General features: G+C 45.9%; 1 protein-coding gene across 1 annotated transcript; it reads right to left on the bottom strand.

Annotated features, from left to right (window-relative positions):
• Nucleotides 1-1,685: 1,685 nt before the first annotated feature.
• On the bottom strand, nt 1,686-11,237 carry FAM222B (family with sequence similarity 222, member B). Its single transcript, XM_009335124.1, has 2 exons — nt 11,110-11,237; nt 1,686-5,404 (listed from the first exon to the last, which is right to left on the bottom strand). Exons 1-2 carry the CDS (start codon nt 11,189-11,191, stop codon nt 3,819-3,821), a joined length of 1,668 nt encoding a protein of 555 aa, XP_009333399.1. The 5' UTR covers nt 11,192-11,237; the 3' UTR covers nt 1,686-3,818.
• Between the last annotated feature and the right edge of the window lie 446 nt (nt 11,238-11,683).

Raw genomic sequence — 11,683 nt, 5'->3', positions numbered from 1 at the left:
CTTTTTATTTTTCCTGCGGACAAAAAAAAAATAAAATAAATAAAAAAATGTCTAGTTCATACCCGTAGCACATAAGCAGCAGCGTTTATAATCAGTCTGTGGTTTAATGAAATACAGCAGCAATTCCCAGTTCTCTCCCCAGTGAGCCCCAGCAAACATTTCTGTTTGGTTTCTACGGGAGCGGCCGAGTCCCACGGAGACATCTTTCACGTCCTAAGCCTAAAGAAAATTCGCAAGTGTCTTTACAAAACGTTAACTTTGGGCTGTAACAAACCGGGCTCGCGATTCAACAGCTTCAAAGCTTCTGCGTGGAAGACAAGACACGTCAGAGACGGAAGCTTGCTCGTGGAAGGGTTTACACCGCTTTCATGTCTACCCCTCCTAGGATCTATCTAATGTCCGCCCCCAGCTGGCAGGGGCGCTGCCAGGAACCTTTAGAATCCTGCTAAAGCGGGGTGCTGCTGCAAAGGGGACAGATTTCAGTGCTGATGAGGCAGCGTGAACAGTTCAGGAAAACACGTGAAAACACCCCGACTCTTTCCTCAAGGAGCAGAACCACCATCTGCAAGTGCCCAGGATCCGTCAGGGGAACCGAAGCCTTGCGCCGGAGTCAGGGCTCAGGAAGCCACCGACCCAACGGACGGACAGACAGACAGAAAGGCAAGCCGAGCGCCGCGAGCCCCAAAGGCAGGCGACCATCTGCGTCGGGGTCCCAGGGCGGAGGTGCGTCCCCGGCCCTTTAGGTTACTCTTATTGCCGCACCGGGCAGAGCGCGAAACGAAACTGCGCGTGGGCAAACGTTTCCGGGAGAGCGCACCTCCTACTCCGCGCCGGCCCACCGGCCCCTGGCTCGCGCCTCACCTGCTCTTCCCTTCGTCACCTCGGTAAGCGACAGGGCCACGTCCGGGTCCCCACGCCGGGCGCCCGCGCAGCGGGTTCCGCGTTTGCTCTCAGGGGTCGTACCTGGGGACGAGGCAGGTCAGCGCTTGCGTTTCTCTTTACGGAAGATGTGGCGGGGAAGGAGAAGGAAGGAGAGCCCGTCAGCGACAGGCTGCCGCCCCAGTGAAAAGGGCGGGTTTACAGAAAAATCTCACTCCTCGAACAAAAGGAAATATTTCAGTATATTTTAATAGTAAAATGATCCCGATTTTTCAAGCGATGTCCCACCTGGATGAGTCCCGGGAGTACTTTTGCTTCCCGGTCCTGCTGTACCGGGGCAAAGTCTCAGAGGTCGTGGCTCTACCTGCGACCGCCCGTGCAGGACAATCCCCAACAACTCGCGGCGTGCTGCCATGGCTAACGCAAACACCTCCCCGGCATCGAAACCGCTTCCACAAACACCACGACACGGGACTCGACTCGGTCTCTCTCTCAGGAGAAGAGCAGGAGGAAAAAAATTAGCTTTTAATAACAGTCTGGGTTGAGATTTGTAGCAGGCTGCTGAACAGAGGAGATGCCAATCTTTTATTTAGTAAAAAGGTACGTATTCAGGTAGCAGAACACCTTACAGTAACTAACTCGGCAGGAAAGGTTAAAGTCATAGCACAGCCCTAGATCGATTTGGGGGAGCAGGACGGGGAAGACGACGGGGAGACTGTAAGGGAAGCAGCTTCAGACTCGAACCTTGGCTTCCAATATAATGTATTCAGAAAAATATTGCATGAAAAGCCTCAGGATTTTAGTTCTTTCATAGATGTATATTTACCAGTTTTCACAAAGACTGCAGGAATACGATTATAAACAATAAATTAGGACTTCATGTTGCTATCATTTGGCATAACACAATCAGGCAATTTTTCCTTTTTAAATATAAGGCAACACAAGCCAACACATAATTTAATCCGTCTTTAGTCAAATTGCTTAACTTTGCTAAAGAGTTACCACTAAAGAACGGCTTATAGGGCTCTTAAAAGAATTTAAATAATGACATGATATAAGTGTACTAACTTACGCAAGGAGTCAGAAAACGTACTCTGCTAAGCTTTGAAACCTAAATATTTGTTACAGCCCAGGACTACACGTCTAAATTAAAAAAATACAAATAAATGTTTTCTAATTTTTCCATTTACGAAAAACTTTTAAGAATCTCTAGCCAACTATGACGTCACTTCAAAACTTGTTATTTTTTTTTTTTTTAATTTTGTACGATGTCTTAAGATTTTAAACCATGCTCGTTAAGGAAAGTTCAAGGAGCAAATACTTAAGGCTTTGTTTTTCAAAGGGCTGTGAGGGAGGCCAGTGGATGGCAGAGGCCAGTGGGTTCACCCATACACAATGCTACTCAAACCCACACTACCAGGCGACATTCATACAGAAATATTACACTTAAAAGTTACAGTGTAGAGCAATATTTTTTAGCCAGTGTACATATAAAGAATCAATGCTTTTTTTTTTGTTATTTTTTTTTTTTAATTTCCAAACTTGATTGTGATCATTACGTTCAAGTATTAGTCTCATCAACAGAGATGAGAAATTTTCTACTTACAACAAATTCGGCTGTTAGAAAGGGAAGGTATGTTTCGGTACGCTGAGGAGAACAAGACGCTGGGTTACCCAATAGTTAGTGTCCTACGGTCACTGACTCGACTAGCTGCTGGAAGCGACGTGGGAAAGGAACAGAAGGAGTTAGGCACCGAGACCCTGGGAAAAAGGGATGTTATAAATAGCTTCGCTAATTCCCAGAGAGGAGAATTGTTCCATTAAACCTGCTGTGGCGTTTTGATGAAGAGGAATACGGGGACCGTCGGTCCCACAGTGGCCCGTGAGCGGAGCTTCGCTTCAGATCACCCGCCTCCCGTCCCATCAGGACTGCTGCCGCAACGGGACCGTGCCACACCGCCCCGCGCGCGCCCGCTCATTGCACCGGAGACGAGCTCGAGTTACGTCTCCTCGCCCTGAAATTAATTCTAGCTACCAGAGAAGCGGCTGAACCCTTTTTGGAGTTGTCGGTGGGTCTGGATTCCCTTCACATCAGGACGGCCAGACGCCTAGCAGCGAGGGGTTCAGACAAAGTGAGCTCTTACGCTGGCGAAAGGGGAGCGGGGAAGGGAAACACGATGCAGGAAAAAAGGCAGCTACCTATGGCAGCTACGCTGCCTACGTCCTAAAACCGCCAGTCCCCCCTCCTCCATACCCTGTCTGCAAAAAAAAAAAAAAGCGTCAGAAAAATCTGCCAGAGACTTTTGACTTTGGACAACGTCTAAACGATAAATGCGGGCGTCTCGGCAAGAAACAGCTGAAAAGCTTCTTCCTATATTAATGCCTAAATACATACCCCTAGCTAGCTCTTTTCAAATGTAGGCTTCTTTTTCAATTAAATAGGCCTCTAGACAGTGCAAATGGTCAATGTTTAATGCATTAATGAAATGGGCTTTCGAGTTGAAAATAAGCCCTGCTTCCTGACAAATTCTGTTGCTCTTAATCTTCAGAGGAAATTGAGATGGAAATTTAAGCAGCTATGCTACCTCGCTCTTTACGGAGCTGGCGAACAGATGCAACTGCGCAACCCTGCAGGAACTCAACATCAGTCCAGCAAGTAGCTACTAAGCAGGAGGCAAAAGCTGCACAAAGGGGATTCTGCGGTGAGGAAACAGCTGTGGCGTGAAGTAGTGTAATGAAATTCTTTGAAACAAAAGGCATGTTAAATATTTGATGCGTAAAGGAGATAGGTAACGTGTAAGCAAAGCTTTTAAATATACAGTATGTCTTCTTCCAATGGTTACTATAATGATCACACAAGTTTGCAAGTTAAAAATGCCTTGCTTATTAATTAAAATTAAGACTAAACTATAATTTTTGTCTGTGAAAGTGACTGCAGCCTATCTATACCCTGGGTGTTGAATATGAAGATTTCGACTATCGGTTGGTTCAGGTGCTCGGTTCATGGGAGGCCGATGGACTTTTCCCAGCACGGCCATGCTCTGATCTCTGAAGCAGGACTGCTGGAAGTCCCCGCTTAGGTAATCCATGGTCTGCATCACATTATTCTGGCTGGATGGGCCGGCTCCAGCTCTGTAATGAGTTCCTCCTGCACAATCTAGCGGCGCTCCTGCTGGCTGTCCCCCGTGGAAAGGCATGGCGAGGTCCTGGGACCCAGAGCTGTCACTGTTGGGTGTGGGCAGAATGTTATTCCAGATGGGCTGGAAATAGTGCCCATTGGTATATGGCAAGGGTCCCTGCAACCCATTCACAGGCGGAGAAGGCGTAGGCTTCTCGATGGGGGGCTTCAAGCTGAACGACTGGCCCATGCACAGTTCTTGAGGGTAGTTTGAAGTTTTGCCAGGAAAACTCTGCCCTGCGATCTCTCTCTGAGGGTGCTTCCCTGCGAGTCCAGCAGGCCCAGCAGCATCCCCGCACATTTGCTGCAGATGTGCAAGCTGGTGCTGGTTCCACGCAACCGATTTGATTTCGTTCTGGTACGCGGGCGGCACCCTGTTAATATTCACCATGGGCACATTAACAGAGGCAGGAGGAATAGCAGCAGCAGCATGATCTACAGGGTTTACTACACAGGAAGGCATGGGTGTAGGGACATTGTGAGTAGATACCCTGGTACTTGCATTGATAAGCAGGTTGCGACTTATAGGGCTGGGGTTTGCAATCTGTCCCTCACATACTGAGGTAGTGCTAATGCCAGCTCTGGCCTGGCAGAACTGGTTAATCTGGTGCACAATGCTGCTCAGGTCCGGTGGCTGGTTCTGCTGCAGGGTGGCAGCCATAGAGAGGGGAATGGTTGAGGTAGACACGGTCACATTCGGCGGCGCATCTGCATCCGGCATCTTTCTGCTTCCATGTAAACCTGGCTGCAGCAAAGGGTTCGGGGGGTGCTGCAGAGTCTGGTGTGCCATGGTCTGAGGATGCTGCAAGCCCTGCGGCTGCTGCATATTCTGAGGGTGCGGCAGCGTCTGCGGCTGCGGTATCCCCTGAGGGTGCGGTAAGCTTTGTGGCTGTGGTATACCCTGAGGGTGCTGCAAAGTCTGTGGCTGCGGTATACTCTGCGGGTGCGGCAAAGTCTGTGCATGCTGGAGAGCCTGCTGGCGAGCAAGCGCCTGGGGGTGGGTTAAAGTGCTAGGTGCAACGTATGGTGTGGAAGGGGGATTCATCATCGCTTCCGGCAGCAGACGCGTGCGTGTCCCGTCAAAGTCTTTGATAATTCCTTTCGCTGGAGATTTGACTATCGCCAGGAGGCCTGTTTTTGTGGTGGCCTGAGACGGGTAGGGACTGTACCTCTGGCCCGAAGTATCAAGTCCGTTCACAGTACGGCGTATGTGTTTCCTCTGGGGAACCTTGACACTGTTTGGAAAAATTTTTATAGTCAGTGGATTGTTGGCGACCTTCTTAGCATAAGCATCCAATTCTGCTGGGGTAGGATACTGTGCAGATCTCATTTTCTGTGTAGTGTCCCCTGCGGAGAAAGGAAATTCGTCAATACCGATTCTGGTAAGCAAGGGATCAACTCCAGGGCAAGACAGTTGCACAACAAGGGTAGAAAATCTCCAAGGAATCAAGAGGCAAGAACTTCATCTTCCCAGACCAGCAGATCGTGTACCAGGTACCTCATTCCCTTTATTACCTGGTGACCAACACAACCCCCAGTTCAGCTTAAGGCAAGACCTCCCCAGGGGAGCAAAACGAAACCACTGTTTTGATCAGAGTATGTTTACAGTTGGACAAAAACAGGTAACATGCTATAAACATCGGATTGTCTCCAGCTTGAAATATTTCTTACGGCTTGCGGTGGCGGGCTAGTTTCTATTCTCTTAATTTAAGGCTGCCTCCCCATGGCTCTTCAACCCATTCTCAGTATCTTTACCGTGTAATTCAAAATCAGAAAGTTATGAATTAAACATTAAACCCGTGTAATGCCGAGGTGGGAACCATACGAAGCACTTCAGCTCAAGCCTCCATTTACATCCGAGGTCTTTTCTAGATGCTGACATGTGAAAGCACTTTGAGTGTTTTTTTGTCCATTAGGAAGCCCTTGTCAGTCCAAATTCAGCAAATGGAAGGAGGCTACACGTGCATTATTTTATGGCTTGCAATTATTTCTTCAGCTGAACTTTCAGTGTGGCACCTTGCTAAGGACAACATCCTCGTATCACACAGCAAAATTGCGTGATCACCTCACAAGACTAAAAACACGCTACTCCCCAGACACAGACAAAAGACTTCTGGAGACAGAGGTGCGGTTTCACTTACGATTTACCAGATACCTACCTTGCCCACAAGCTTGAAGTGCTTTCGGAAAGAACTTCAGAAATCTAGGGAAACGGTTGTGCCTCTCTCTCGCTATAATCATATTCCAAGCAGAGAGTTGGGCCGTTCCCGTACCACAGCTCTGCTGCTTAACTCCTATGGGACTACTGCTTTAGAAGTGATTTTATAATCTTCAAATAATGGCTTAGAGCTTTGACAATCCGATTTTGCTTTTGATTGATTTTTTTCCCCCCACCTTGCAAACGGTTTACTGGAAAAAAAAAAAAATGCCCGCCCTTTTTGCTAAAATTTTCAGCATCCCCATGCCATCTGCCGCTGTGCTGAAAGAACGGGAAATGCAGCAGCCAGCTCCTCCAGAGCCCAAGGGCACCCCAGCCCCGTATCTGGCCCTCTGACCCAAGGAAATCTAATGCTCCAGTAAAGAGCTTGATGCTCCCAGGCAAACAGCCCTCCCCCTTGAAAATCCACCTCTGATTCTTTTAAGCAAATTGCCTCCAAAAGGTTCCTGAATACAGCTCAAGTCTGAATACCAGCCATCTCTCCCTCTTTGCATCCTGCAGCTTCCAGTCTTCACAGGTGAGGGAGAGCAGCACTGCTCTAAGAGCACTCACTTTCAGAAAGTAAGGGCCAGAAAATGGAAAATAGGATGGATACCAAAAGAAAGGATAATTATAGAAACATTAAAAATATCTTTTATGAAATAAGCAGCTTTGCAAGCAGGCTGTCTTGCATCTCTAGCACAGCACGTACCACAGCGCCGGTTATACTCTTACTCTCCGTGCTGTCCAAACACTGGCACATACCACCCTTTCTCTTAATCAAAGGAAACGCTCGTTTGATATTAAGCTGAACATCCTCTCTGTTCATATCCCCGTACCTGCCGCTGCAGGCAGGTGGTTTATATCTGTCCTTTTGAGCGAGATGCTATGCTCCTAATGGAGAGAAGAGCCTCTGAATGGCGTTTGCCAGTACTACCTTGACTCAACAGCCAAGGCCTTCATGAGCTTCCCAACCTTTATTTTTAGCATTGCCCACACCCATTAAGTTCTGTTTCTTCCCCAAGAGATGACCCTTGCAACTCACCGTGAATCAGAGAAGAACCATCAACAACGGACAAAGGAATCCACTCCTGTCTTATATTATGGATTATGTTACAGTTACGGCCATTGTCACATAAAGCTTTTATTTTCAGATGAAAAATTAAGTAGATCCTTTAAGACACCTTTACCATCAAAATTTCCCAGCCTGGTTTACATTTCTATAGGCATATCAGCAAATTAGGTGGTAAACGTAACAGAATAGATACACTAAATACTCTCTTACCCAAGCATCTGTTTTTCTGTTATAAGGGAACTGTGATGGAAGCTTTTAGAAAGCAGCTAAAACAGCAATGTTTGAACAGGCTGCGGCTACCGGTTACAACACATCTGTAATCCCGAACCTGGAAGAACTCCTTCCTCTGACGAGAGAAAATAAGCCCCCGGTCAAACTGAAATGATGCACCAACATCAAGTTTGGCATCCTACCAAATGGCAAACCATCTTTTAAATACCTTGGACAGGATCTTCTGAAAGCAACCACCATGTCAAACGGAGCCCGTTTTGCGTACAGCGAAGATTATGCTCCTTTTACTATGGACTAATTCAGCCATTTTACTTAGGCCTGACCAAGGCGACGTATGAGTGCCCCAACGTGCTGCTTAAAATGTGCTTTGCTAGTAGTTCCACAGGCAAGATTTGATGACTGGAATAATTAAGGCAACAAACAAAAATTAGAAGAAAGGAGAAAGGCATTATGGGGCGATCAAGAGTCTGAATATCCCCTACGAAGATCCTACAAAACCAGTAAAGAACAATTAGGTCTGGTTACTAAGTGAATGGAAAACCAGCTAGAACAGACCGAAAGAAAATGCTGGTATTAGAATACCACAAGTGCAAGAATTCTGGGTCAGGCCATAAAATGACGAGGAGGATGGCAGATGAACAAGCTACATTAAGAAAACAATGGGACAAGCTCCACAAAGTTACCTAATGGTAAACGCAAGGCAGATTACTTCTGTTGAAAAGTAATTACTTCATGTTTACTATAAGGTAAAGCTGTGCATATGAGCAATTACCCCAATAAATCAGTGAGCTGCAAGTTCACACTCCTGCTAGTCCCGTGGCAACCAATTCAGCTGGTCACATTCCTGTGCGCGTCTCACCGCTGGAGCTATTTTTATCATGAAATAAGATATATTTCTCTGCCTCACCTCAGCGCTAATGTAACATTTTTTAAGTGCATTTCACATTAAGGCTTTAAAACCCACTGCTTTTAAAACTGCACTATGGTTAAATTTTCATTAACATTAAACAAAATACAAACAAGCCTTCAGGATTCCTACCCAAATGAGAGCATCTGCGTTGGGACAAGCGAAAAACAGCTGTGCCCATCTTCTGCATAAAAATCTCAACTGCAGCAGTTTCTCTACAGGCTTTATGGAAAGAGCCCTCACCCCTGGAAAGGACTCAATTTTAGCTGATGACCCCGTATTCAGTCCCAACCTGCTCTTCTCTCTTTTGTCCCCCCCCCAAAGCTCTCCAAGAAGCACCTTTCACCTTGACTTTGCACCACTGTCACGAAAAATCACCCTTTTTCTCCCAGGCCCTGCAGCGCCGCCACTATGTCCAACAGCGGCTGCGGACACTGCCCGAACAGTCTTGCCTCAAGTATCCCGATTGACTGGTCAGGTTTATACTGGAGTCACTGGGAGGAAGGAGAGAATATCACTGTGGAGTCAGTGAGAAATCCCCTGCGTGGATAAGGACGAATTTCAGGGTTAGCCTTTCCTGTGATGCAGGCTGGAATTCAAAGAAAAATACTGAAATTGCAAGTCCCGTAGTGATCAGTTTCTAAAGGAAGAAATATGTGCATATTAATCTACAAAACTCCTACTGCACAGACCATCTTTAAGAAAAATGCCTCTTATTTCAAAGTGAATAAGAACAAAAAAAGATAACCGAGCTAATGTGGATTTTTAAGCGTTAATAAGGAGTCTGATCCAGAAAACTACACTTAAAAAGTTATTAATACCAACACCGTAAGTCTGAATAAAGGCTATCATGTGGAGTTCTGTGCCTTTTATAAAAGCAATAGCACTATTATTAAAGCCCGCTTCCAACCCCCCATCAAAAGTCACAAGTCACCGTTCATTAAAAACGCTCATTAACTCAGCTCTCCTTTGGCCAGGGGCTAGGCTACTTGTGCATATACAGTACGGAGAGAAATGCACCAATTAATCTTACACACATCTGCACCAGGGGTGAGCAAGGTCTGTACGAGCAGTTTCATTTTCCATATAAATCAGAACAAACTGGAACAGCTGAGCATTACCACTGCCAGCCAGTGCCTGCCAGCTACTTTATGTCCTAAATTCTTTTAAATGCAGTACCCGAAGCTCTTCACTAACCAGGATACAGCAGTGCTTTCAGCATGGGGATAAGCAGTTCTCAGAAACAGCATCAGGTACCATCAGTTAAGAAACTGCCCACATACCAGCACGCTGCCTTGTAAATGTGTAATTAGCAAATACCTGATTTAGGCACAGCTACCCTCACGTGAACCTCAACAATTTGCTTTCAGAACTAAGCTTTCCGGTCCACCAAAGAAACTTCACGTAATGCGAGGACCTAGTCATGGCCTCACCACAACAGCCTACCTTTTGAAAAAGCATATTTTGGTCAGCAAAGCTCGAACTGGAAATAGAAAGGAGGAAAATGCCCCGTTTCGTGCCGTCTAAGGAAGCCCTTTTGTGAGTAAAGATTTTTACTATTGCTGAGTGCGTCACTACCGCTACCGAGCCCGTGGAGTCAGCATAAATGCTATGCAAGCGCTGGAGGGGAACGCACCTGTGTACGTGAACAGTGTCGTTCCCCTCTGGCAGGACTTCAAGCATGTCACCCTTAATTGCAAAATTTTCTTACCTATTTTCAGTAGCACCACAAGTCTTAACATAATAACAATTTTAGCTATAACTGGAGTGTAAATTACTTGGTTTTAAAGAGCAACGAGTCCATCAGCAAACTGAGGGTACAGAGATCTCCCAATGCACGTTTCAAATACAAGAGACAGGTCACAGCCCTAAGAACCAAGTACACAGATCTAATGTAGAAACCCTGGTATTTCTGAAATTTCAGCTGAACAATCCATGTGCAACTTCAGTGATAAAGAGGAGAGACAGAGCAAGATTTAAAAAAACCTGTAGCCAGTAAACTTACATTCCCAAGCGTAAGTTCTTAAAAATACTAGTACAACTATCAAAAAAATGACTCAAGTTATCAAAAAAGAATTAGCAGAGTACTCTGCAGACATAATTTCAGAGGCACCAAAGACACATCAGAAAGAAGATGGAAACTTTGAACTTTAGTAATTTGGGCTAGATCACTAATATTTGCAGTATATGCCCCAGGTATGTAGAACAACAGAGCTGCTGACCTCAAAAGGTTTGCATTAGCCTGATCCAACTTTTATCGGTGTCTACGAGTAATTAAACGAATGGAAGTGAAAAAGAGTCAGGAAAAAGTTGTGTTAAGAAGCGAGTCAGCTGGCACACTTTCAGCACAAAATGTTTTCAGCAAAGAGGCACGAATCTCACAGAAACCTCACTTGCATTTCATCTTGCTGTGGTTAAAATTAACCTTTATAAAGCCAGGAAGGGGGGAGAGCTTGCTGCACACACGTGAACCTCCACAGCGATTTCTCAGAGCCATTATTGATGGATGCCTTGAAGGCAAAACAAAAAGAAAGACTCTAACATTAAATAGTTTTTCCACTGTATCCTGAATGTTTATGTCACAGCTGTACCAGAGCCAGATTTAACAGTTAACCACATCCTGCAGACAAAACGTCACTCACATTTCTGAAGTCCAGTGTTCATCTGCGTGTAAGAAAGAAGCTGAAAGGAGAGGTCACCTGGTCCTGGCAGACAGGCCAGCATGGCAGACAGGCACTAACACAACATGGGGCATTCACTCCTCTGCACACTGCAACAACAGAGAGACAATTCAAAGTTATAATACAAGGAGGAACAGAGAAAAGAAAGCGGCAAAGAGCCATCCCTGGGTGAAGGCCTGACCAAGCACAGATGCGTGACCGCTGCTCCGGCCCTTACTGCATCTCGTAACAGAAATACTTCAAGAAGTGGGTCACCTGCAGGGTTAAAACTAAAACAGCCATCTCACTCTCCTCTGCTGCTTGACACACAGAGGATAATCCGTAACTCTGTCCTCAAATTTCAAAGGTGGTTGTTATGAACAGTAAAGAAACCACCATCATTCATTTTACTATATATTGAAATGCGCTGGCTATCTACCAGGTATAGCCAAAGCAAATCCTCTGGAGAAATCCTGTCAACTGCTCTTTTACATTTAATAAAAAGGCATGGCATGCATAAATTGAAGGCAAAGTATGCAGCACTCTGCCTCGTGGC

The sequence above is a fragment of the Pygoscelis adeliae genome, unplaced genomic scaffold, assembly GCF_000699105.1.
Source record: "Pygoscelis adeliae isolate BGI_AS28 unplaced genomic scaffold, ASM69910v1 Scaffold1340, whole genome shotgun sequence".
Classification (NCBI taxonomy): Eukaryota; Metazoa; Chordata; class Aves; order Sphenisciformes; family Spheniscidae; genus Pygoscelis; species Pygoscelis adeliae.
Note: the sequence above shows the minus strand (reverse complement) of the source record. Positions and strands in the feature narration are given on the sequence as shown.

Bases quoted from the DNA above. Each gene is read 5' to 3' on its own strand.
- FAM222B (XM_009335124.1), bottom strand. From the start codon at position 11,191: ATGCTGGCCTGTCTGCCAGGACCAGGTGACCTCTCCTTTCAGCTTCTT. The intron at 5,405-11,109 runs GTGAGTGACGTT...CTTTCTCCGCAG, and splicing joins GAACACTGGACTTCAGAAAT to GGGACACTACACAGAAAATG.